Source organism: Rattus norvegicus, chromosome 4 (genome assembly GCF_036323735.1).
Source record: "Rattus norvegicus strain BN/NHsdMcwi chromosome 4, GRCr8, whole genome shotgun sequence".
NCBI lineage: Eukaryota > Metazoa > Chordata > Mammalia > Rodentia > Muridae > Rattus > Rattus norvegicus.
This window is the reverse complement of record NC_086022.1, coordinates 72,401,607-72,428,361: the sequence shown is the minus strand read 5'-3', so window position 1 is coordinate 72,428,361 and position 26,755 is coordinate 72,401,607. Positions and strand designations below refer to the sequence as shown.

Below are 26,755 nucleotides of genomic sequence, written 5' to 3'. Positions count from 1 at the left end.
TCGGAAACACTGGTTTTATCACAGTGACACAAGCATATCAGGCCTATTCCCCACTACACAGCCTCAGCAGAGGCCTTTCTCACATGTTCCCCCATGCCCACATGGTTCACTTCTCTACATCAAATAAAACTTCACCTCAACCCCTTTAAAGTTCCACATACCAGCTCCCACATTTTCTTTCCGCTTCTACTTTTTCCTATTAGCTTTATTAGTTTCGAATACAGTATACAATTACCTTAATGTAATTATTGTATATTTCTTTTTCCTAGAATGTAAGTTGTATACAGGCAAGAATGTTTAACAATTTTGTTGTCTGGTCACCATCACCCAAGTTTTAAGTCAATACCTGGAAGCACATATTACCTTTCAATAAACATTTGCTAGCCTAATAAATAAGAGATTGATTGAGATAATTAATTAAAACCAGTCAGCTCTTAAGAAATATGATTCTGGTGCACATATGGTCATGAAAGATAATGACAAAGCCATCAAGAGCATGTATTCAGTTCTGTTTTTTTAGGGTTCCCTGCCTGAACTGTCTCACTCACATAGCAGGGTCAAAAGAATTGCTTAGATTAGGATTTTCACGGCTCTTTTCTGGGGACCTTGTACATGTGTGGGAGCTAGGGGATTCATTCAGACATCCTAATCCTAGTTCTCATTGCTGAAACTGCTAGAATGTTGTCATCTTGGACCTCCCCAGTGCCTGACTTTCTGCAGCACAGTCTGAGCTGCTGCTTGGAGTAGCATGGACACATCAGAGAGGAATTGCCATGATGATAGAGAAGAAAGAAACACTCTGGGGAAAGTGTGATGCCAAAGGGGAGGACCAGGCTCTGGGCAGATGGGCAGCTCAAAATAGGAAGTCATTTCTCTCTGGACGACTACAGAGTTGTACCTTTGCCAAGCTCCACCCTGGTCTCCAACCTTGAGAAGAGACTTTGTGGGGATAATTAATCACAGAATATTTTTGCTCTTGCCTTCCCATTGGAATGGACTAGTGTACTCCGTTTTTCCCCATCACCTCAACTCTCCAGGGACATAAAACAAGCTAAGATTATAGCTCCAACCAGACACAATTCATCGGAAACACCTGGGACAATCCTCCATCCGGGTTTGCTGTCTCCCCACTTCTCATTTTTTCTCATCCCCATCAGCATCACCATCTCTTGTCAGTCTCCCTGTGTTTCTCCCTTTCTTTCCATACTTACCCACTGCAGCATCTGCTTGCCATTTTACCCAGGATCTTGCCAGCCTCTAGAGACCATGACCTGAGTCACTTCTTCAACATTCCCAAGCCATCCTGCTCTGAATTCAGGTAAGCAGAAGACTGGTGATGGATTTCATAAACAAACAACAAACAGAGAGAGAGAGAGAGAGAGAGAGAGAGAGAGAGAGAGAGAGAGAGAGACAGAGACAGAGAGAGAGAGAGAGACAGAGAGAGACAGAGAGAGAGAGACAGATACAGAGACAGAGACAGACAGAGAAAAGAAGAGAGAAAAGAAGAGAGAGACCATAGGAATAACAAAGTAAAATATGTTCTCATTGAGTGTGCACTATAAAGATAGCACTGATGAAGTAGGTATCCATTCCATTACCCCATCTTCTCTCTCTGTCAGATCTAATAGCTCTCTCCTCAGGATGTTACACAGTGCACATGTTCAGTGTGCTCTCATCTGCAGAGCTCTGCCTTTCTGAGTACACTGAGGTATAGTATGAAGCAACCATAGGCGCCAGGACTATGCAGTTTCTTTCATTTTATTTATTACTTTGATTATGTGCTGACCCTCTTGTCTCTGCTTCCCCATTCACAAGTAGGAGATTTTTGTGTCCCTGTGTAAACAGAGGCTTTCATGAAGAGGGGAATCCAAAAATGCATGGGTCCCATAAGATAATTTGTAAGAAGACAAAGAAGGAACCATGCTTCAGTTTTTAGAGACAGAAGAGAGAGTATTCAGGATGACCAGGTCTAAGGTCATTGTTCAGCTTTATGGAAGTCGAAACTTTACCACTGACAAGAACAAAACAGGAAAGACTCCATTTATCCCTTCTGTTTTGGAATGAAGTCCTCAGGTCCTGGGACCACACCTATCATAGGTCTTTCCACTGTGGAGAATATAGGTCCCTGTCCAAGGCTGGCTGCAGCAGGTTGAACAGCCTGCATTGATCTTATTTAATCTAATTGTTTACTGTCTTCTCGTAAACTTGGGGGTCAAATTCAGACTGGAAGGAAGTAGAAAAATGGAAAGTAAGGAAGAAAAATATGATGCATTCATGGTCACAAAACAGCCAGATGATTCCAGGAAGCCACTTCCCTCAGAAAAACACTTATCACAGAAATAAGCACTTTTTTCCCCATAAGGGCTGACCTTTTTATTTGTCTGTTTTCATCTCAGTGAACATGTTCTAGCAATATTGAAATAGTGTTGGTTTCCCTCCCTATGCATCTATATTACCCACCATTTACCTCTAACTCTGTGGCCAGCAAGGAAGAAGAACCCATCTTTTAGAAGGAGAGCCTTTCAGTCTTACAAGGTAGCCCCTCTTGCTGTCTTGTAGCATGACAAAAAAAAAAATCTAAATCAGGAGTATTTTCAAAAATCACCTTCATAAAAAACAGTAATTGATTTAAAAATAAATTTTGTAAATGAACCAATTTTCTAACAGAGCAAAGATATTGATACTTTCCAGTAAAGTAAGTGATCCCTGGACCTAAGATACTTTTCAAAATCTAACAACACAGTGATCACTCATTTCCTGTCATAGGGTTGACCTTCACAGTGTCAGAACTGGGGCAGTCTCTGCACCAGACAGTTTTTATGTAGAACATTAAAGTGCTTGGTTTTGAAGCTTATCTATCTGCCTCTGGAGGAAGCCTGTGTTAAAGACATTCATTAAAATGGCTGCTGTTTCATTCAGGGAGAGAATCTCTTTCAACACATCAAAGGCAGCGAGCCAGCTCTACAATCAGTAGGGCTCCTAGATTTCCATGGTTCAAAGTTCCTATCCAATTGAAGGTAAGGGAGAGCAGGATGCCTGGAAAATATCCTCTTCCGAAAGTCCTAATCCCACACAATTGATTTTTGGAAAAGGAGAACAAAGCATGCAAAGTATCCAGAGTGCTTTAAACAGATACACTCAGTACTGTATCCTCTAAACAGATGAACTCAGTAATGTTGGGCCTGCTCCCTTTGAATCATCAGGAAGCATTAAGTCTGGGAAATATTAGTCAATGTCCATGGTAGCATGTTGACCCAGAGCTGGACAAAGGTCACCTATGTGGCTACCATTTTAAGAACTCATGGGTAGCCACAAAAACTGTCAAGATCACCTCATCTGTATAAAATGTAGGATCTTTAAATACTTCAAAAATGCAATAATGGGAAGAAAGCAAGAATGTCTGTGTAAAACAAAAATTTCTCTGTTAATTCGCTTAGCTGCTCTTAGGGAATAAACATGACACCAAGAAACTAACAAGAGTTCTTACACTGAGACTCACAAAAAGCCTTTGACAAGGTCTCATGTCGTCCTCAGGAAGGATTTAGCAAGCTACTTTATCTTGTAAAAGAAACAAAGCCAGTGGATAAAAATGCCACACAGGCAAATAATACATCTCCCAGGAATCAAAGCTGAGATCATAAATAGCTGGAAAAAAAAGAGTACACAATGTAATCACTAAATCGAGATGTGACTCAGCAACCCTGAGTAAATAAACTGTCACACTGATGGAAAGACACCACAGGGAATGTTCGCATTAGTAAAATATACCAACACGAAAAGCTTAAATTCAAGGGACTTTATTCCACAATGTTTAATTGAAATATATAATAACATAAACATATAAAATTAATGCATTTCAAGACATCTGACATAAAACAAGGTGAAGGACTAGAAAAAGCAGCTACTACAGTCACTTTTCAGGCAGAGCCCAAAGGCTAAGACATCAATGTAGAAGCGAAAGTTACATCTCAATATGTGAGTTACTTTCTTTGTGGTAGCCACTGTGCTGTGGCTTTTCCTTTTACTATTCCTAATCTCTGTAATGACTCTAGGTAGCTAATGTCATCACCTTCATTCATATAAAGAGGTGAAGCATCAGAGAAATTGAGGACCTTGCCCAAAATTAGTACAGCTGGCAAGTAGTTAAGATGATATTTCAACTGAGAAATATATATAGCTGGTGCAGTGGCATAAAGATAATTACAAACCCAGGAGAAAAATAGTAGCATAAAGATATTGTGGTAGGTAGATGCTAGCTAGAAAGAAAGAAGAAAGAGGGAGGGAAAAGGAGGGGTGGAAAGAGAAAAGAAAGGTGGGGTAGGAGAGAGGGAGGGGAAGCAGGGAGAGGGTACATAGATAGTAAAGACAGAAAATGTAAACAGACAGACAGATGATAGGTAGATAGATAAAGAGAAAGAGAGAGAGAGGAGAAAGAAAGAAAGAAAGAAAGAAAGAAAGAAAGAAAGAAAGAAAGAAAGAAAGAAAGGAAGGAAGGAAGGAAGGAAGGAAGGAAGAAAGGAAGGCAGGCAGGCAGGCAGGCAGGCAGGCAGGCAGACAGACAGACAGACAGACAGACAGACAGCAGAGATCTATAGATTGTGGATAAAGTAATCTGTAGCTATATCTATTTATACCCACCCAGCATACAATGTACACTGGGACCTCAGGAAGATAGCAAGCACACAGGCCAAAGAACTTGAAGTATCGGACTAGTCAAGGGGTGAATTTTCCAGGAAAGAAAGATGAATACTAAAAGGATAATAAACCTAAGGCTTCCAAGTAAGAAAGCATAAGAGTAAGACTACCCACAGTGTGCCTGTATGCCTACTGTGTGCCAAATCTGTTCTAGAAGTGTCTCCACATTCTCTGTGGAGTCCTCATCAAATTTCTCTTTTGTTGTTCCACAGTGAAGCACCAAGCCTGTAAGAGTTAGTTCATTTGCCCCCTCCTTTCCAACTCAGGCATCCAGAAAACAAAGTACCCCTAAACTGTGAGTGTTCCTTGTCCTTCAGCAAAAATTAAGGGGGAAAATAAAACATATTTTGAATATATGTTATTTCTTTAAAAAAAAACACCAAATAAATTATTTCACTATCATTTATAGAAAGTCTTAGATCAGAGGCTGAGTCCATTCAGGATATCCAGGTTTATTCATAAGTTGTGAAACTTGATTTGTTTTAGGACAAAGACTTCTGCTATGGCATATTTCTTATTAGTTCTTTTGTAAGTTAGGATGCTAGCTTACAAAAAGGATAGACAAGTGAGTTTCAGTCTAAACTGTAAGGCAATTATTACACACACACACACACACACACACACACACACACACACACACACACACACACTAGAACTATTCTGTCAAAAGTACTGGGACCAGTCCAGTTCTGCCCACAGCCATTATTGAAGCTCCAGAGTGGGTAGCTGCCTCTCTGAGACTCACATGAGTTTACTAAGGTGTGGAATCTACCTTGACTAACCCTTAATCTAACTTGATTAACCCTTAATGCTGGAGAGCTTAGCATGTATGGAACTCTCAAATGCTGGAGGAGTCTGACTTGTCTGTCTCTCCTATCTCCTCTTCTACTCATTATACAACTGTGCTTAGCAGTGCTTTGATTGGCTATTGAAATGGCCAATAAGAAACATTATTATAACAGATCATTTTTATTGCTCTATGCAGCAAAAATTGAATCCAAGGTCAGAATCCCTAACCCAGAAAACCTTCCAACCACATCCAGATGTCCCGGGCCACCAGCCAGCCATGACTCTGTGGGTGTTTTGTGAAGCCTTACACAATTAGAAACAAGAATCTGCTAGAACAATAACAAGACCAATGATGAATGTCAAAACTAAAGAGAAATTATTTTTAGGTTTGCTCTCTTAAATTATCTGCATTACTGTTCACATCCACTGTCCTCAAGAGAAATGTCAGTGAAGATAAATCTGAGGACAAAAATGTCTGAGAGTCTGGGAGTCGTTTCTAGTCTGCAGGAAACCATAGAAAAGAGATAGCATATACCTCTTGTGTGCAGGCCATCTGAGGCAGCATTTAAATGAGAAGGGCCACATAAAGTTATGATGTTCGTTACGTATATAAATTGTGTTATTTGAGTTCACTGAGAAGCTGGCTCGTGGAGCAGGACTGCCCCTATCCCATTTCAGAACCACAAGCTTACTTGTCTCAGCATGTCCTCTAAGGTCCCTTGTCTTAGATGGGATATGTCTCCTAATTGTGTGAGAGAGAGGGAAAACAGCTAGAAGATGAACTGTCTGCCACAGAGGTTGCTATTGTTTATCACATGATGTAAAAGTGCCTATAGGGATAGAAAAGAAGCCAAAAATTCAGCCATGGAAAATTCACCATTCAGGAACAGTCAGCTGGCTGGCTCAGCTCCCTGAGTTGGTTTCTGTTGGGTGTTTTGAATGCCTGATTTGTTGACCTTGTCTGTATCTGGGGCTGGTTTTCCTTTGACTTGGAAGCCTCTGCAGAGAAGGCACTCTGCTCTTCCTGAAATCTATGAGCAATTGTATCTGGCTGTCTCAAAGGGGCTACTGCAGTCAGTCTTTGCTTTCTGTGTCTTGATTTGATTATGTTATATCTGCTGTTATTTGCTCTTTTATGTGGAAGCCTCACTCAAGGAGATGTTGCACTATTCAGACCTCTCTCTAGTCAGAACATGGGCTGGCTGCCTCAAAATACCTACTACCAGCCATTTCTGCTGATTGTTTTTTATTAATACTGGAGTTCTTTTTAAGAAATCTTTAAAGATTTATTAACTTTTATTTTATGCATATGCATCTTTCCTTTATGTATGTCTGTGTATCACATGCCTGCCTCATGCCTACAGAGAACTGAAGAGGGCATTAGGTTCCTTGGAACTGGAGTTATAGTTTTGAACCACCATATGCATGCTGGGAGCCAAGCCCTGTGGCCTTTGCAAAGACAGAGGTGTTCTTAACCATTGAACCATCTTTCCAGCTACTTCTGCTGCATGTTTTGAGCACCTAATTTATCAGTGGTGTTATAGCTGTTTTGTTACTTATTCTTTTACTTTGCCTTGATAGATACTTAATCAAGTAATTCAAAACCAAAAGTATAGCCATCACAGACCATTGTCTAGACTATGCAGAACAAATGTATAAAACCAAAAGTTATCCGGTGCTAAGATGCTTGGGTGCAAATTTTGATCTAGCATTAGCTAGTTAGCCATAAGACATTCGGTTTCCTCACCTATAAAGTGAGTGTGGAGAAAACTCCCACTGGGTTGTTCTTAGGTTAAACGGGTTATGCTTCAAGTCCTCATGATCACTTTCCTAGAACCCTCTTAAGTGTTCATTACTCTTGTTGGTGTTATTAATTCCCCAGAAAAGTGAAATTTTCCACCTTCATCTTTATGAGAGAAGGTGGCACAGGCATCTTCCTCCTCCTCCTCTTCCTCCTCCTCCTCCTTCTCCTCCTCCTCCTCTTCCTCCTCTTCCTCCTCCTCCTCCTCCTCCTCCTTCTCCTCCTCCTCCTCCTCTTCCTCCTCTTCCTCCTCCTCCTTCTCCTCCTCCTGCCTCTCTCTCTCATTCTCTCTCTCTCATCCTCTCTCTCTCTCTCTCTCTCTCTCTCTCTCTCTCTCTCTCTCTCTCTTCCCCTCTAGGTTGGAACCACTGAAGCTTTGGAAGAGTCTGTGCCACCTGCCTCTGTGCTAGAATTAAAGTTGAGCACCACCATGCCCAGTTTCATTTTCATTTTCTTAGTCTACTACAGTAGCTTACAATCCTGGGGTTTATATCAATCCCTCCTGAAGAGCTAAGCAAAGCAGAAATAACCCCCATTGGTCATGTTCAATGAGTTGACCCATTTGGTTTGTTTTAGACAGTCTCACTTTGAAATGTGTTTCTTCTTGAGCAACTTAATGCAGGTTCTTGATCCATCACCCAGTGCTTATTGTCGTTGGTCTGGTTTACATCATGAAAATGGAAGAAATTAAAAGAGATTGTATCTGTCTCTCCTTCCAGAGCCCACTCCACTCTCTTCTCTTCAGAGATGAAAAGGAAGTGGTAAGGAGGCCAGCAGAGGCAGCTCAAGAGCTGTCTCTGTCTTGAGCACTCCAGAAGGTTTATCTGCCTAAAACCTGAAGACACCAATTCTGTCTCTCTGAACTTCATTCCTAATGCTACAACATCTGGCTGAGAACGAGCACAGGACTCAGGTTTGTTGAATGTGTTCAACAGATGGAAAAACCCATCTGCCCCCCCAAAGGAGGGAAGGGTTTAAACTCCACGGGAAGTGAGTCTCAAGACTATTCCTGCCCCACCCACCTCCACTAGACTAAAATGTGTTAACAAATGTTCCCACCAAGCACTACAAAGAAAGAGCATAGGATGACACCCATAAATCAAAACTCTCTAAAAGGTGCACTCAATAGCAAAAGCCATTCTCCTTGCAGTTCTTTCATTCAACAATACGTGGCTGTTTTCACCTGACTTCACCACTCATGCACCCTGACATGAGGCCTATGAACAAATTACACAGTCCATGTTGATTAGAACATTGAATGGCTGGAATCAAAGTTTAGAGCAGCAACTGAAGGAATGGCCATTCAGAGCCTGACCCACATGTGGCATATATATATATATATATATATATATATATATATATATATATATATATATATATATATATATATCCACCAAAACTAGATAAGATTGATGAAGCTAAAACGTGCATGCTGAAAGGGCCATATAGATCTCTCCTGAGAGACACATCCATAGCATGTCCAATACAGAGGTCAATGCTATCAGCAAACCACTGAACTGAGAACATGACCCCCTTGGGGGAAATTAGAGGAAGGATTGAAAGAGTTGAAGGAGCTTGCAACTCCATAAGAACAACAATGCTAACCAACCAGAGCTTCCAGGGATTAAACCACTACCCAAAGACTATACATGGACTGACCCTGGGCTCCAACTGCATATGTAGCAGAGAATGGCCTTGTTGGGGCACCAGTGGAAGGGGAAGCCCTTGGTCCTGCCAAGGCTGGACACCCAGTGCAGAGGAATATGGGGGTGGGGTTGGCAGTAAGGGGGATGGATGGGGGAAATACCTGTATGGGGGAGGGGGAGATGAGGGGCACTTGGGGACAGGGGAGCCAGGAAAGGGTATAACATTTGAAATGTAAGTAAAGAAATATATCTAATAAAAAAAAAGGAACATTGAATGGATGAGTCTGGAATTAAATGTTTAAAGGACATAACGAAATTGTGATTAACATCTGTTAAAAGGTCAAACATCCTCCTGCAGGCCACACAGCCTTCATTACACCCTGCATCTGTTTCATTCAGAAGACTCTGAGCAGCGTAGTAGACCTTCACAATGATAACGTTTCCCAACTGTTACTTATAGCTGAGACAGCAGTAGTAGACCTTCACAATGATAACGTTTCCCAACTGTTACTTATAGCTGAGACAGCAGATAGAGAGAAACTGGGGTCTGATGACGACTGTGGACGGCACTGATCACTTTGAGAGTTGAGCCAGCAAGACATGCACCACTTTTCCTCGAGTATCAGTCACAATGTGTGGTGAATTTGGATCCTGACAAGTCCAACAAGGCCCTCTTATAGAGCATCCTTGCTCCCCAAATGTCTATTCCAGTGTGTACCATGGAAATGGGTTTCTGCTGAACTAATATATATTATCTGATTGAGTCCAGTGACCTCCTTCCAGAACATTATATGGGCTGTGGGGACTTCCAGATTCTGTCTCAGAAATTCATTTTCTTTCTTTCTTTTCTGTCTTTCTTCCTTTCTTTCATTGTTTCTTTTTATTAATTTCTCTGAGAAGACAAAGCCTTTATATCCAGCCCCAACCCCAGCTCAGTTATGTTTCCCTTTAAAAATAAGAAGCTGCATGAGATGATGATCTGGAAGACCTGTATATATGTTGTACTCTGTGACTCCATGACATACCTCAGAAGGCAGTTCAGAGTGATAGTTAACTAAAGAAGAGGATGGAGAAGTAGAGAGGAGAGAGACATTTCCTGCTTTGGGATACCTTGAAGTCTAAAACCTATGATCATATAGAACCCGTAAAATAACTCAAATGTGGCTGGTGCTTGATTCTTTGTGTGGAGGTTAGGAGTGATGTGACCAAAGTCTCCTCTGGAAAGCAGAACTCCTCTGGAAACTGCGATTTGAGAAAGCAGTTACTTCAATTCTAGTGTGGAAGGCAGGAAAAGCCGCAGTATTTAGTAAAGTGTCCCTCTGGAGATGTGGTAGGGAAGAGGGACCAGTAATGAACCGTGGACCATTTCTATAGCCACCGCTCCCTAGTGTTCTAACTCCCAAATAACCCTTTCTCAGCCGTCAGAAAGGCCACCCCCACAGGCTCACCCTTCCTCTGCTTCTCTCCCACAGGTGCCGCCTGACTCCAGTGCATGGACAGCCCCAGCAATAGCACCATATCCCGTGGCTTTCTCCTTCAAGGCTTTTTTGAGTTTCCGCATCTGAGGCCCCTTCTCTTCCTGGTGCTGCTGGCTGTGCACCTGGCCACTTTGAGTGGTAACCTGCTCATCCTGGTGGCTGTGGTCTCAGTGCCCAGCAGGCCACCCATGCTGCTCTTCCTTTGTCAGTTGTCAGCCATTGAACTCTGTTACACGCTAGTGGTGGTGCCCCGATCTCTAGCCGACCTGAGCATGCCTGGCCATGGCAGGGGCAGCCCCATCTCCTTCCTGGGCTGTGCTGTCCAGATGCAGATGTTTGTGGCACTGGGTGGGGCTGAGTGCTTCTTGTTGGCAGCCATGGCCTATGACCGCTACGTGGCCATCTGCCACCCACTGCGCTATGCATCCATTGTGACCCCAGGTCTATGTGCACGACTGGCCCTGGCCTGCTGCCTTGGCGGACTAGCTGTATCCGTGGGACTAACGGTGGCAGTGTTCCACCTCCCTTTCTGTGGCTCCCGCCTGCTGGTGCATTTCTTCTGCGACATCACCGCCCTGCTGCACTTGGCCTGCACACGGAGCTACATAGATGAGCTGCCCTTGCTAGGAGCCTGCCTGGTGCTGCTGTTGCTGCCCTCAATGCTCATCCTGACCTCCTATGGGGCCATTGCCTCTGCCCTGCGCCGCCTGCACGGTGGTGGAGGCAGACGCAAGGCTGCCTCGACCTGTGCTTCACACCTGGCTGTCACCTTCTTGCATTACGGCTGTGCCACCTTCATGTACGTGCGGCCCAAGTCCAGTTACTCCCCGCGACTGGATCGCACACTAGCGCTGGTTTATACCAACGTCACACCACTTCTATATCCTCTCATCTACAGCCTGCGCAACCGGGAGATCACTTCTGCCATTCACAGAGTCCTGGGGCTCCGTGGATCAGGGTCTATGTGAGCCCTGATAACTGGCAGAGGCCAAGACAGAGAGGGGAGCTCCCACATGCTGAAGTGTCCCCTAGTGTAAGACTCCTGGGAACTCAAGGGTGCGATTCAGGAATAAGAATTTGGAAACTGCCTGAGAAGAGACACAGGGGGTAACTGTGTCCTTCATTCCATCCTGGAGGAATATCAAGAAGTGGAGAAACCTTGATCTACATTGAAGACATCCTTTGATCCCTGTCAAGTTTCCCCCATAATTCCCAGGCCTGTGCAAGCCAGTGACTGACTTAGACTCTGCCTGTGTTTGGAAGGACAGATGTGACGAGTAACAGCATACGGAGAGAGTAGCTTGGAGACCACTTAATCATGCTAGACTTGTCAAGGCTGGGGAGAGTTGTTACAGAAGGCGTCTTGGGGCAATAGGTGGCTACTTGGAATACTAGAGGATAAGTAGGTGTTAGCCAGAAGAGAAGGATGGAGAAGGCACCAAGCAAAACTGGTTAGCAAAGGCTGAAGCAAACTGAAAAGGATCTCAGCAATGGTCGGAGGATCTGCACTGTGAGCTGCTGTCCTCCCCTGCCCTTTGTGCGATAGCTTGGATGCAGTGAGACAGACATAATTGGGAATCAGTTTCCACCTCCTGTGTGGGAGGCAATGGAAACCGGTTCAGAGTTCCTGCATAGAAAATTAGATATTTCTAGAAGAGTAAGAGATGAAGAAGTAGAACATCAAAATCTGGGCAGAAACGGGCTTGGGGACCATTTCTAACCCAGGTCATTTGCTTAATGGTGTGCTATTGCTGAAATGAGAGCCCAGGCACAGAAGCCATGGAGGAAAGACCTTGTCACTCTGTTTTGGTATGTGGCTGGGACAAACATGGAAGATCACGATAGAGCAGAAAAGACACACACCAAAGGTTCAGGATGCAGGCTCAAGAAGATGAATCAATTGGGGATTGTAGGTGGCTGTTGAGACTATGGGTGTGGCGGGTACTAGACAGGGAACATAGATAAATGGAAAAGAAGAGGTTGAGCCAGTACCCAGAGGCAGATACATGCACAGAGATAGAGGTAAGGAGCAGTCAGCAGACTAGAGGGTTGCTCCCTGGGCCTGCGTCTTCCCTCTACCTTTCCAGACTCAGTTGTCTCAGGGCAAAGTCTAACTGATCCACATGACCAGACACAGGTAGCAGTCATGAGAGGTGCCTGATGGATATTAAGCTATCTAAAACAGCTTTTGGAGAAGTGATTGAGTCACCTGGAAGTCCACTGACAGCCACACATGCCCTACTTGTTAACTTGATTCTCCTTAACCCCCACTGTGAATGCCTACAGGAGCAGGAGGTGGTAGGAAGAAAAGCACATGCTGTTACAGGCCCTTTCTCCCATAAGCAGCAGAGTCTTAGGACATTACATGTGTTTTCTAAAGACCATGCGTGCATAGACTTGCTGTCAGAATGACTGATCATTATCTCAGGGTGACTGCTGCGGTAACCATCATCCAGCGTTTTTGAAGGAAACTAGCATAGGGGTCTCAATGACACATTTGGCATTCACTTTTGAGTATGTGGGGGTATGTATATGGTACAAAAACACTTGTACATTAAGGAAGTGACTGAGCAATATGACAAGGAGAAAGAGGTGACAAGTGGGGGTCTGTAGCAATAATCCATAGAAGAGGGCATAATGGTCTGAACTAGTGATGCAGTGGGGATGTGGAAAGACAGGAAGAGATAAGGTAAAATGTAGTAAAGAGAGCATACAGCACTGTGGGAAGGTAAAAATAGCTGGGTACAATAGCTGGGTACAATAAATAATAAGGTTTACACATTCAAGCACACAGGAGGAGAAGAAAGATTTAAGATTTAAATCTGAAATACACAACCATAAAATGTGCTGGAAAATTACAACAAAAATAAAAATACCAGCTACTTAGGTATTTACCCAAAACTCCAGTGTCTTCCTAAACTCCTAAGTAAACCCAATGCCAGCCTGAGCAACTCAGTGAGACCAATACCCTCTAAAAGTTAATAAGGAAAAGGAGGGTTAAAGACATAACTCAGAGAAAGAACACTTCTCTGGTATGTGTGAAGCTCTGCGTTCAGCCAATAGACAAGCAAACAAAGCTTCTCCAACAAAAAGAAAAGTACAAATAGAGTTCCCAGTTGACATATTAAAGTCTGTGTCTATTAATTTGATATAATGTGTATATATGTATGCTTATGTATATGTAAATATAAATCAAATAAAAATATGGAATTTCAACAAATAAATAGCTAATAATAATTCTTACCCACACAATTGTTTCCTACTCCTCTAAATAAGAAATAAAGACAAATACTCAATTCAGAAGGTTACTTTATGAAAGTATTTTTTCTTAAATTCCAACTTAGCTAGCAACAAAACCTTTTTAACAATAAAATTTCACTTGATTACTCTTAAATGTTTTCTTCAGCAATTCTATCTCAGTGTAGTTTCACCTCCTACATCCTCGTTTCTGGCAATATTTCTCTTCTTTGACCCATTAATTTCACTTCTTTTTTTAAAAAATTATTGAAAACAGATCTGTCTTTCATACAATACATCCTAACCAAACTTTCCCCTCCCTCTACTCCTCTCAACTCCCCTAATCTCCCCTTCCACTCAGATCCACTTCCCCTGTTTCTCTTCAGAAAAGACTGTAGGAAAACAGGACAGAACAAGATACAATTAAGACAAGGCAAAAGCCTTCAAGCCACCGGGGCTGGACAAGGCAGCCCAATAGGAGGAAAAGAGTCCCAAGAACAGGCAAACACACACACACACACACACACACACACACACACAAGCTAACAGCTATAACATACATATATGGAGGACCTGGTGCAGATCCATTCAGGCCCCATGTTTGCCTCTTCAGTCTCTGTGAGTTCATATGCACCATGCTAGCTGTTTCAATGGACCATGTTCTATATCCTCTCTGATTTCTACAACCTTTTCATACCTTCTTCTACTTGGTTTTCCATTCTCCTAGGTGAGGGATCCAGTGAAGACCTACAATTTAGAGTCTCTCTCTCTCTCTCTGCATAAAGTTCAAATGTAAGTCTCTAAACTCACTCCCATCTGCTGCTGGAGGAAGCTTCTATGTTAAGACTGGTCAAGGCATCAATCTATGAGAATAGCAGAGTATCATTAGGAATCATTTCATGGACTTATTTTTTCTGGTCAAGCTTGGTTCTACCCTAGGTCTTCATGTTTTCAAATATTTCTTTACACAAAGACTGAAATGAAGTAATCCACTTTAAGGGAAGTAGAGTATGATCAAGCAGATGTTTATATTCCCATCACTTACATGTAATTTGAAGAAGGAAAAATACCACAGCTGGTTGCCATGAGGATTAAATGATTCAGTATTGGTGATGCACTTAGAAGAGGGTCTGTTGTTATTATCAAAAAATTACTGGCAAACAGAAAAAAGAAGCAACACCTCAAAAAAATATTGCACAAGTGTAATCCATGAGCAGATGACCTGCAAAATCATTCTCTTTGTGGAATGACTGACTTTCTGAATGTTTAAGACTTTGTTCGTAGACTAATAAAGATGCTACCTATAGCTTCTCTATCCTTCCAAAGAGTAAGAATACAGTTTAGACTTCTATCCATGAGACCTTTCAGCTATTCAGTCAGCTAGTATAAAGATATGTTGAGCCATTTGGCCACATTTAACTTTATTTTTTGGAGGATTTAATGATGTTTAGACAATTATAGAGAAAGCAAAATGTGATGTTTTGTATAAGTATGGCTCTCATAGAATCATGTATTTGAATGCTTGCTCACAGGGAGTGGTAATATTATAAGATATGGTCTTGTTGGATGAGGTATGGCCTTGTCGGAGGAAGTGCATCACTGTGGGAGCAGGCCTTGAGTTCTCCTATGCTAAAGCTCTGCCTAGTGTGGAATCCAGTCTTCTTTTGCTGCCTGTGGTTCAAGATGTAGAACTCTCAGCTCCTTCCACTCTATGTCTGCCTGCATGATGACATGCTTCTCACCATGATGATCATGGACTAAACCTCTGTGACTATAAACCAGCCCCAATTAATTTTTTTAAATAAGAGTTGCTTTGGTCATAGTGTTTTTTCACAGCAATAAAGCGCTAAGACAGAAGTTGGTGTCTGGGACTGGGGTATTGCTGTGATGGGCTTGAATATGTTTTATTTGGAGGAATGTGGAGTTTGAGACTGTGGATTAGAAGAGCAGTTGAAAGCATTAAGTTGGACAAAGTTGGCCATTCTAGTAAGAACATAGAAGACAATGGTGCTAAGGGTGACTTCAACTGTGGGGGCCTGGATCAAGATGTTTCAGAAAAGAACTTTTGTACTCCTAGAGAGTATTCTTGTGATATTTTGTTGAAGAATGTGGCTGCTTTGTGCCCTTGTATGGAACGTCTGCCAGAGGCTAAGGTGAAGAGATTTAGATTAGTTTCATTAGCAATGGAAATCTTAAAACAACCTAGCATAGAGAGTCCTAAGGTTAACTCTTGTAAAGAACATTTTGATGAAATGCAGCAAGCTGTAGAAAAAAAATACAAAATTTTTGGTTCAATGATTAAAGACATACTACCAGGAAGTGGTAAGAAGCTAAAGCCCGGGCTTAAGGAGATGAACAGATTAAAGATATTAAACGGAATTAAGGGAGTGGCCACCTAAGGACAAGATCCCACCCAGCTAACCTTCCATCTTGTGAAAAGAAATTAAAGTTTAGATCCAGGCATAGTGGTACACACCTTTAATCCCAGCACTCACATGACAGAGACATGCATATTTCTTAGTTCAAGATCAGCTTAATCAACAGAGGAAGTTCCAGGATGACCAAGTTTAGGCAGTGAAGGAAACTATGGAAAACAGAAAGCTGGTGAAGATGTAACTGAATGATGGGCCATGTTCCAGACCCAGCAAGCAGTGGAACCTGGCAGCTTTGACCATATGGTTCTGGCTTTGCAATCAAGGATGGAAGAAAGGGGTTATGGAGTCTCCTCCCATGACTAAGGAAAGCTGCTGAGGCTACACATGTGTCAATGGTATCCCTGAATGGAGGCCTAGAAAGGCCGTTACATGAAGCTATCAAGGTGAAGCCCAGAAGGTCTTGGAAACCCCAAGACGTTAGAAATGCCAGAGTCATGGTATACCTGCTGAGGAAAGCTGCTAGCAGCCCAAAGGGAAGAAGTGTCTTGCAGTCAACAAAGCTGAAAGGAGCTGGAGATTTGAAGAGCATTTTGACATCAGACACGGAGACCCAGAATTTGCAGTTTGCCCAGCTGATTTTTGGTCTTGCTTTGGTCCAGTATTTCATCATTATGTCCTCTTCCCTATCTTTTCGAATGGTAATGTATATCCTATAGAATGATATGTAGGAAGAATGGGATCTGCATTCTTATTTGATTTTATGGGAGATTACAGTTAAGAGATTGCATGAATCTCAAAAGATACTTCTAAGTTTGGACTTTTAAATATCATTGAGACTGTGATAGACTATAGAGACTTTTGAAGTCAGACTAAATGCATTTCGCATTGTGTTATGTCTACAAGCCTATGGAGACCAGGGAGTGGAATGTAGTTGTACAAATAGGTATGGCCATGTAGGCTCAAGTGTTTGAATGCTTGGTCCTAGGGAGTGGCACTCTTAGGAGGTGGTTTTGTTGGAGTAGGTGTGGCCTTGTACAATGCTATACTAGGCCATGTGTGAGACTTATTAGTAGCAAGAGTTGAGCTAAAGCAGCATGTAATTAATTATTGACATTGCTATCTCTGAATTATTTATTTTTTAATAAATAATTTTAAGAAAATATTTTTATCTATTGAAAAAATATATAGTTTGATCTTATCCAGATCTTCCCATCTCCCTACTTACCAACTTTCATAGTTTCTCTCTATTCCTCCCTTCCTCTCCCTTCCTCTCCCTTCCTCTCCCTTCCTCTCTGTCTCTCTGTCTCTCTCTGTGTATCTGTCACTCTCTGTCTCTGTCTCTCTGACTCTCTCTCTCTCTCTCTCTCTCTCTCTCTCTCTCTCAACAAAAAGACATACAATCAAATATCTGCACAAGTCCAAAGCATACAAATTCCCCAAATCCCAGCATGGAGAAGGGGAAATGGATACAAAGTACCCTCTTAGCCATGAAAATATTTACAACTGATACCTCTAATGGGGTGTCATTGGATATGTCAACCACACTCCAAGACAGGCCTCAAACTGGAAAGTAGTTGGCAAACACAAAAGGAACTCAATGGGGTTTGTTTGTTCGTATATTTGTGGGCTTTTTGTTTCATTTCATTTTGTTTTTGGTCAAATCTTTTAAACAGTAAGCTATTGACTGTTTCCCTTTATTTTATTTGTTATTGTCTATCAATTTTCCCATAATAATTATATATACTTAAGTATGCACACACAAACAAAAATACACAGCTGAGTGTGCACACATGCGTGCACAGTCTTCACCTACAATCATATAATAAGGAGAAGAAAGCCTGGTTCCAGCTCTATCAGGAAGGGTATAATGGTCCAGAAGTAGATGAAAAGCTATATTTATGTAGTATGAGGATTGGTATCAGTCAGCAATTCAAAAGAAATATTGTCATTAATAAAGGCAAAGATATGGGAATGAAAAAATATAATCTACATTGCTTTATGACAGATGACTAGTGAAAATAAAGTTCCTTGATATGACTCTCTCTATATTGCTTCAATGTGTCCTAATTTATTAAAGAACATAAATGGGCACAAATTTAAATATATGCAGTCTAGAAAATATCCAAACATTTTTATCCACCCAAATGTGCAACCCATAACTGTTTATGGTGTCCCATGCCAAGAACTGAACAACTGTGGACTCAACAATAATCAAAATGTTAATGTACCCATAGCATCTGTCCTGATAATTAGAGAAATAAACTTTGGACTTGAAAGGAATTTAAAATCTACACTGCTCAACAGAAAAAAAGAAAAAAAAGATATTGCAAACTGCATATATATTACACTGGGTGGAAAATACAAGATTCTGTAAGAAAAAGAGCTAGACTTTGAGTAGTACAAGTCTTGGGTTATGATAACTTATCACATAAATAATGTGTAAGACCTAAAGCCAAAAGGTATAGCCAGAGACAGGCAGAAGAGAAATGAGAGTCCAGGTAGAAGGAATAGCATGTATAAGCTCCAGGGCCAAACACTCCATGGTGTCTTAGTCAGAGTTTGCATTGCTACACAAAACATCATGGCCAAGAAGCAAGTTAGGCAGGAAAGGGTTTATTCGGCTTACACTTCCACATTGCTGTCCATTATTAAAGGAAGTCAGGACTGGAACTCACACAGGGAAGGAACTTGGAGGCAGGAGCTGATGCAGATGCCATGGAGGGGTGCTGCTTACTGGCTTGCTTCCCCTGGTTTGCTCAGCTTTCTTTCTTAAAGAACCCAGAACTACCAGTTCAGGGATGGCCCCATCCACAGTGGGCCCTTCCTCCCTTGATCACTAATTGAGAAAATGTCTTACAGCTGGATCTCATGGAGGCACTTCCTGTTTCTCTGTAATAATGCCAGCTTGGGTCAAGTTGACACACAAAACGAGCCAGCACAACTGACTCCTTGTCAACTTGACACACAAACACATCACTATTAAGCCTCAACCCTTACTTTCTTATTCATCACCAAGATTTAAATAACTTTAGGAATCCCACAGTCTTTACCTCTTACATATTAAATTTTCAATTCCATTAAAATATTCATTTTTTTAATTCAAAGTCTTTTTACAATTTACAGTCTCTTAACTGTGGGCTCCACTAAAATACTTTCTTACTTCAAGAGGGAAAAATATCAGGGCACAGTCACAATCAAAAGCAAAATCAGATTCTAACAGTCCAATGTCTGGGATCCACTCATGATCTTCTGGGCTCCTACAAGGGCTTGGGTCACTTCTCCAACTCTGCCCTTTGTAGCACACATCTTCTAGGCTCCAGCTACCTATACCCCACTGCTGCTGCTGTTCTTGGTGGTCATCTCATGGTACTGGAATCTCAGAAATATTGCTGTCTTCTGCTGCAACTGGACTGCACTTTCACAAGTAGCCTCTCAAAGGCTCTTTTCATGAGGCTAAGCTTCAACTTCCCTGGATGACCCCTTCAGTCCTAGGCCTTCAACTACCACTGAGGCTGCACCTTCACCAATGTTCCTGGCCTCTCACAGTGCCAAGCATCAACTGTTGTTCCTTCATGTTTCAAAACAAGTACCTCCTGTGTGACTCAGGATGACATTACCAAATCTGGCTGCCAATGTAAGATACAACAGTGTCTGCCTCTGGAACACAGTTTCTCGTGCTCTCAGGAAACACTACCCAGAAGATTTCACCCTAGTGATGCTTGTCTCTTCTTAGCAGTTTTTTTTTCCTTTTTTTTTTCCGGAGCTGGGGACTGAACTGAGGGCCTTGCACTTCCTAGGCAAGCGCTCTACCACTGAGCTAAATCCCCAACCCCTGCTTGTCTCTTCTTAATCACTGCTAATTTCTTAGCTCCAGGTAACTAGCATCAATCAATCCAGTAATGCAAAGGTTTTGCTTCAGTAGTTCTGGTATCTTGTTAATCACAGATGATTCTTCAGCCCCAGCTAGCCAAAACCAAAGAATCTTCACAATCAAAATAGCAATGGCTCTGATAAGAGTCTTTAATCTTCCCTCTAAATTTTCACAAGCCAGGTCTCCATCATTTGCAGTTTTCAATATTACCTTCCAAGCTACCACAGAGCTCTTAACATCCCAATGGCTCTTCTAGCTCAAAGTTCCAAAGTCCTTCCATAGTCCTCCCCCAAAACATGGTCAGGCTCTCATAGGAATACCCCACTGCTGGTACCAGTTAGTCTTAGTCAGGGTTTGTATTCCTGCACAAAACACCATGACCAAGATGCAAGTTAGGGAGGAAAGAGTTTATTCAGTTTACACTTCCACATTGCTGTCCATCACCAGGAAGTCAGGACAGGAACTCACACAGGGCAGGAACTTGGTGGCAGGAGCTAATGTTGATGCCATGGAGGAATACTGCTTACTGGTTTCCTGGCTTGCTCAGCTTGCTTTCATATTGAACCATCCACAATGGGCCCTCCCCTCCTTGATCACTAGTTGACAAAATGCCTTACAGCTGCATCTCATGGAGGCATTTCCTCAAGTTCCTTGACATTACTCCAGTTTGTGTCAAGTTGACACATAAATTCAGCCAGTACACATAGGGAACTCTAAAAATTAGTCAACACGGCATATTCTTGTTAGCAATGATGGGACAAAGAGATGCCATGTGGGTTGTGCTAAGAGACTGTACTAAAGATGTGAAAGAGACTCATTTCATTATATATATATATATATACATATATATGTATACATATATATGTGTATATATATATACATGTATATATATATATGTACTCTTTCAATAAAACCGATTAATAGCCTTGAAGAAAAATGAGCAGAAGGCATAGATTATTCATAGGAAGGAAATGCAAATAGATTTTTAAACCTAGAAAACATGTCACATTCAGAAGAGAATTCCAAAGGAAAATTACACTACAGTGTTTGAAGCTGTGAAACTTAAAATACTTTAAGATGACTAGTTCAAGTCCAGAAATATGAAATACCCATTCTCATACAGGTTGACGAGGATATGTATTTATGCAACTGCCAAAAGTGGTACTGGGAAAGATTAATTAACAATGTTATGTATGCTTGGTTTCAATAATTTTATTTCAGTGGTTCAACCTTACATATTTATTTGCCTTGGGACAAAAAAGGTTATGGCAAAATATGTTCATGCCAGTATAATTTGAATTAATAACAAACTAGAAGTATGTATCTACTTTCTGTTTCAGGTGGTACTGGGGTTTAAACCCAAGGCCCCTCTTGTATGCCAGCCCAGCCCTTTCTCCCAATTAGCTACATTCTTTGTTGCAGTAAATTCTCCAACCCAAATAAACCCATGCAGTGAAAACACAACTCAATTACTATGAATACAAGTTACGAGCCTAGATGGGCAGATCTACCACTACACTACACTATTCCCTAGTTATGGGATCCCTTATAACTTTCGGTGTCTCCAGGCCATGTGCTTCAGCTCTATTTTTCTTCCACATCTTCCTCTTCCTCTTCCCCTCCTCCTCCTCCTCCTCCTCCTCCTCTTCCTCCTCCTCCTCCTCCTCCTCCTCCGTCACTTTCTCCTGCTTCTCTCTCTCCCCCAAACTCTTCAGCTCCACCTTCCCTTTCCCTGCCCAATCACTGGCTTTAGCCTTTATTTTACAAGTTAAAATGGGGAGAAGGTTCCAATGAAGTCACCTGAGTATGTGATTCACTCCTTGTCCTAGGCAGCGCCTCTTGGGGACGCATAATTAACATCAAGATACAAGCAGTACCAGAACACTCCACAATTCCCAAATGGAAATTTATTTTTACTTGGCAATGCATGGACTATAATGTAAAGAATTCACATATATATATACACATATATACACATAAAATTTTGATACATGTTTATGCAGTGATCAAACGAGAACAATTGCTATATCCATGACCTCATTTCTTACCACTACATTGTATTTAGCCATCAAACATTCTCTTTTCTACTTATTTTGAAATATATACTACATTATCATTAACACTATCCACCTCAACATGCCAGGGAATGTCAGGATTCTCTCTATCAATGTATGCTTTACCTACTGCCTAATTCCTTCCATTACTTATATATGATGAATTACTTATATATGATGAATATACATTCTGTCTCATGCTTGCTTTGTAAGCCCATGCAACAGCCAAAAAGAATGCAGCAACTTTACCTTGAGAAGCATGAAATGACAGCACTCTGGAGTACTCATCCTTGGCTCCATACTTTCCTTAATGACCCTGGCTGACTCTCTGGACGGCTCTTCCTGTCAAGCTTCCCAGGCTGCCTTCCAGTTACTCACTGGCTGCTCCAGCTTGACTCCTACCTCCTGAAAGAGCCATTCATTACCTATACCACACTGTCACTTCTGCCTCCTCCCTCACATGATCATCAATCAACTTATAACCACCTTTCATTACAGGAAATCATCTTCACTTTTCTGTTTTCCTTTGTAATTGATCTTCACAACACAATATAAACTTGATGAAACTCAGTGAAATGTGATCTCCTTTATCTCTGTACTATTTCCAGGTCCTCACGAGTGTCTTCCCCGGCGTACCTTTTCAGTAAGTTGCTGAAGGAAGAAGTGAGATGTGTAGTAGGACTCTAGTGTTTAGAATCAGAAATGGAAGAGAAAATCCAAGAGATTGTGGTGTCATGGAAACTAAAATAATTTTTGAGGAGTTACCAATAGCACTATTATTTGTAGGAAGCTATGGTTCTAAAGCTAGAAAAGACTAGACCAAAGCACCAAGTTAGCCTGTGCAAACCTAGGCATCCCATACACAGACGCTACTTTTTAGGTATCAAAGCTCACATCCAGAAAAGCTGTCCTTCCAGAGATAAACAATGACTCTAGCCCCAGCTAATGCTGATAAAACCAGAAGCGCCAGCTCAGCCCTGTTTAATCACCTGCCAGGGGAAGACGCAACCTTGGCTTTCATTGCAAGTGCTGAAATATTTAACAGTTTTAACATGTGTACCTGAGATTTGTCTCAAACAGATACTGAAGGTGACAACATAGAAATAGCAGCCCAAGTCATGTAGGGCTAAAGGATGAGGCACCTGTATGAGTCAGGAGCAGAAGAGGCAAGTATGGCCCAGAGGCTCAGTGATGGTGTTTGTGTGGAGAAATGCAAAGAGAAGCAGAAAGCTTGAGCAAGTACACTTTGGGTAGTTTTAATCATTTTTATGGGCTCTAGGCTATACATAGCTGCTAAGCAGATCAGCCAAGGTTGTTTAGGACAGAGGAAATGCTGACTTGATATGGGAAAATTAAAAAAAGGAGGCTCCTGATGGATGTGTTGTGTGGTTTATGTATTAACATTAAACTCACAGGACAACAGTTTACTCTTTCTGGGAATTGGTTAATTCTAGAAAATATTGCATTCTCCAAGTCAGCCAAAACTCCAAGAGGATGGAACATCAGTAGTGCAGAAAATGCAGACATAACATCAGAATCAGAGGAAATTCAAAAAATCATCAGATCCTACTACAAAAGCCTATATTCAACAAAACCTGAAAATCTGCAGGATATGGACAATTTCCTAAACAGATACCAGGTACCAATGTTAAATCAGGAAGAGATAAACCAGTTAAACAACCCCATAACTCCTTAAGAAATAGAAGCAGTCATTAAAGGTCTCTCAACCAAAAAGAGCTCAGGTCCAGACAGGTTTAGTGCAAAATTCTATCAGACCCTCATAGAAGACCTCATACCAATATTATCCAAACTATTCCACAAAATTGAAACAGATGGAGCCCTACCGAATTCCTTCTACAAAGCCACAATTACTTTTATACCTAAACCACACAAAGACCCAACAAAGAAAGAGAACTTCAGACCAATTTCCCTTATGAATATCGACGCAAAAATACTCAATAAAATTCTTGTAAACCAAATTCAAGAGCACATCAAAACAATCATCCACCATGATCAAGTAGGCTTCATCCCAGGCAGGCAGGGATGGTTTAATATACGGAAAATCATCAACGTAATCCACTATATAAACAAACTGAAAGATAAAAACCACATGAACATTTCATTAGATGCTGAGAAAGCATTTGACAAAATTCAACAACCCTTCCTGATAAAAGTCCTGGAAAGAATAGGAATTCAAGGCCCATACCTAAACATAGTAAAAGCCATATACAGCAAACCAGTAACTAATATTAAACTAAATGGAGAGAAACTTGAAGCAATCCAACTAAAATCAGGGACTAGACAAGGCTGCCCACTCTCTCCCTACTTATTCAATATAATTCTTGAAGTTCTAGCCAGAGCAATCAGACAAAATGAGATCAAAGGGATACAGATTGGAAAGGAAGAAGTCAAAATATCACTATTTGCAGATGATATGACAGTATATTTAAGTGATCCCAAAATTTCCACCAGAGAACTACTAAAGCTGATAAACAGCTTCAGCAAAGTGGCTGGGTATAAAATTAACTCAAATAAATCAGTAGCCTTCCTCTACACAAAAGAGAAACAAGCCGAGAAAGAAATTAGGGAAACGACACCCTTCATTATAGTCCCAAATCATATAAAATACCTTGGTGTGACTCTAACCAAGCAAGTGAAAGATCTGTGTGATAAGAACTTCAAGCCTCTGAAGAAAGAAATTGAAGAAGACCTCAGAAGATGGAGAGATCTCCCATGCTCATGGATTGGCAGGATTAATATAGTAAAAATGGCCATTTTACCAAAAGCGATCTACAGATTCAATGCAATCCCCACAAAAATACCAATCCAATTCTTCAGAGAGTTAAAAAGAACAATTTGCAAATTCATCTGGAATAACAAAAAACCCAGGATAGCTAAAACTATCCTCAACAATAAAAGGACTTCTGCGGGAACCACTATTGCAGAACTCAAGCAGTATTACAGAGCAATAGTGATAAAAACTGCATGGTATAGGTACAGAGACAGACAGATAGACCAATGGAATAGAATTGAAGACCCAGAAATGAACCCACATACCTACGGTCACTTGATTTTTGACAAAGGAGCCAAAACCATCCAATGGAAAATAGATAGCATTTTCAGCAAATGGTGCTGGTTCAATTGGAGGTCAACATGTAGAAGAATGCAGATCGATCCATGCTTATCACCCTGTACAAAGCTTAGGTCCAAGTGGATCAAGGACCTCCACATCAAACCAGATACACTCAAACTAATAGAAGAAAAACTAGGGAAGCATCTGGAACACATGGGCACTGGAAAAAATTTCCTGAACAAAACACCAATGGCTTATGCTCTAAGATCAAGAATCGACAAATGGGATCTCATAAAACTGCAAAGCTTCTGTAAGGCAAAGGACACTGTGGTTAGGACAAAACAGCAACCAACAGATTGGGGAAAGATCTTTACCAATTCTATAACTGATAGAGGGCTTATATCCAAAATATACAAAGAACTCATGAAGTTAGACTGCAGGGAGACAAATAACCAAATAACCAAAAGCTGGAAAGAACCCAGATGCCCTTCAACAGAGGAATGGATACAGAAAATGTGGTACATCTACACAATGGAATATTGCTCAACTATCAAAAACAATTACTTTATGAAATTCATAGGCAAATGGATGGAATTGGAAAATATCATCCTGAGTGAGGTAACCCAATCACAGAAAAACACACATGGTATGCACTCATTGATAAGTGGATATTAGCCCAGATGCTTGAATTACCCTAGATGCACAGAACACATGAAACTCAAGAAGGATGACCAAAATGTGAATGCTTCACTCCTTCTTTAAAAGGGGAACAAGAATACCCTTGGCAGGGAATAGGGAGGCAAAGTTTAGAACAGAGGCAGAAGGAACACCCATTCAGAGCCTGCCCCACATGTGGCCCATACATATACAGCCACCAAACTAGATAAGATGGATGAAGCGAAGAAGTGCAGGCTGACAGGAACCAGATGTAGATCTCTCCTGAGAGACACAGCCAGAAAACAGCAAATACATAGGCAAATGCCATCATTAAACCACTGAACTGAGAATAGGACCCTCGTTGAAGGAATCTTAGAAAGGACTGAAAGAGCTTGAAGGGGCTTGAGACCCCATATGAACAACAATGCCAACCAACCAGAGCTTCCAGGGACTAAGCCACTACCCAAAGACTATACATGGACTGACCCTGGACTCTGACCTCATAGGTAGCAATGAATACCCTAGTAAGGGCACCAGTGGAAGGGGAAGCCCTGGTCCTGCCAAGACTGAAGCCCCAGTGAAAGTGATTGTTGGGGGGAGGGTGGTAATTGGGAGAGGATGGGGAGGGGAACACCCTTTTAGAAGGGGAGGGGAAGGGGTTAGGTGGATGTTGGCCCGGAAACCGGCAAAGGGAATAACAATCGAAATGTAAATAAGATATACCAAGTTAATAAAGATGGGAAAAAATAAATAAATATATTCACAAGACTGGAAAGAAAGAAAGAAAGAAAGAAAGAAAGAAAGAAAGAAAGAAAGAAAGAAAGAAAGAAAGAAAGAAAGAAAGAAAATGCAGAATCTCCATGTAGTGCTTAAGACGATGTGAGTAGTATCAAATGTTTCCTTGGTTCCTCAACAGGACAATGGCCACTGCCAGATGTCTATAAACCAACACTCTTCATTGTGTCTGTGTTTTACATATCCAAAATACAAACATTTTTCCTAGTCTCCAACTCCACAAATAAGACTCTGATATTCAGAACTGATGATGTCAATTTCCCACTTTTGGTACTCCAGTCACT

The 26,755-nt window shown here is 41.4% G+C and overlaps 1 protein-coding gene across 1 annotated transcript; it reads left to right on the top strand.

Moving 5' to 3' along the window:
- Positions 1–10,423: 10,423 nt before the first annotated feature.
- Or10ac1 (olfactory receptor family 10 subfamily AC member 1) lies at positions 10,424–11,377 on the top strand. Its single transcript, NM_001000852.1, has one exon. The coding sequence runs from the start codon at positions 10,424–10,426 to the stop codon at positions 11,375–11,377; it is 954 nt and encodes a 317-aa protein (NP_001000852.1).
- Positions 11,378–26,755: the final 15,378 nt, after the last annotated feature.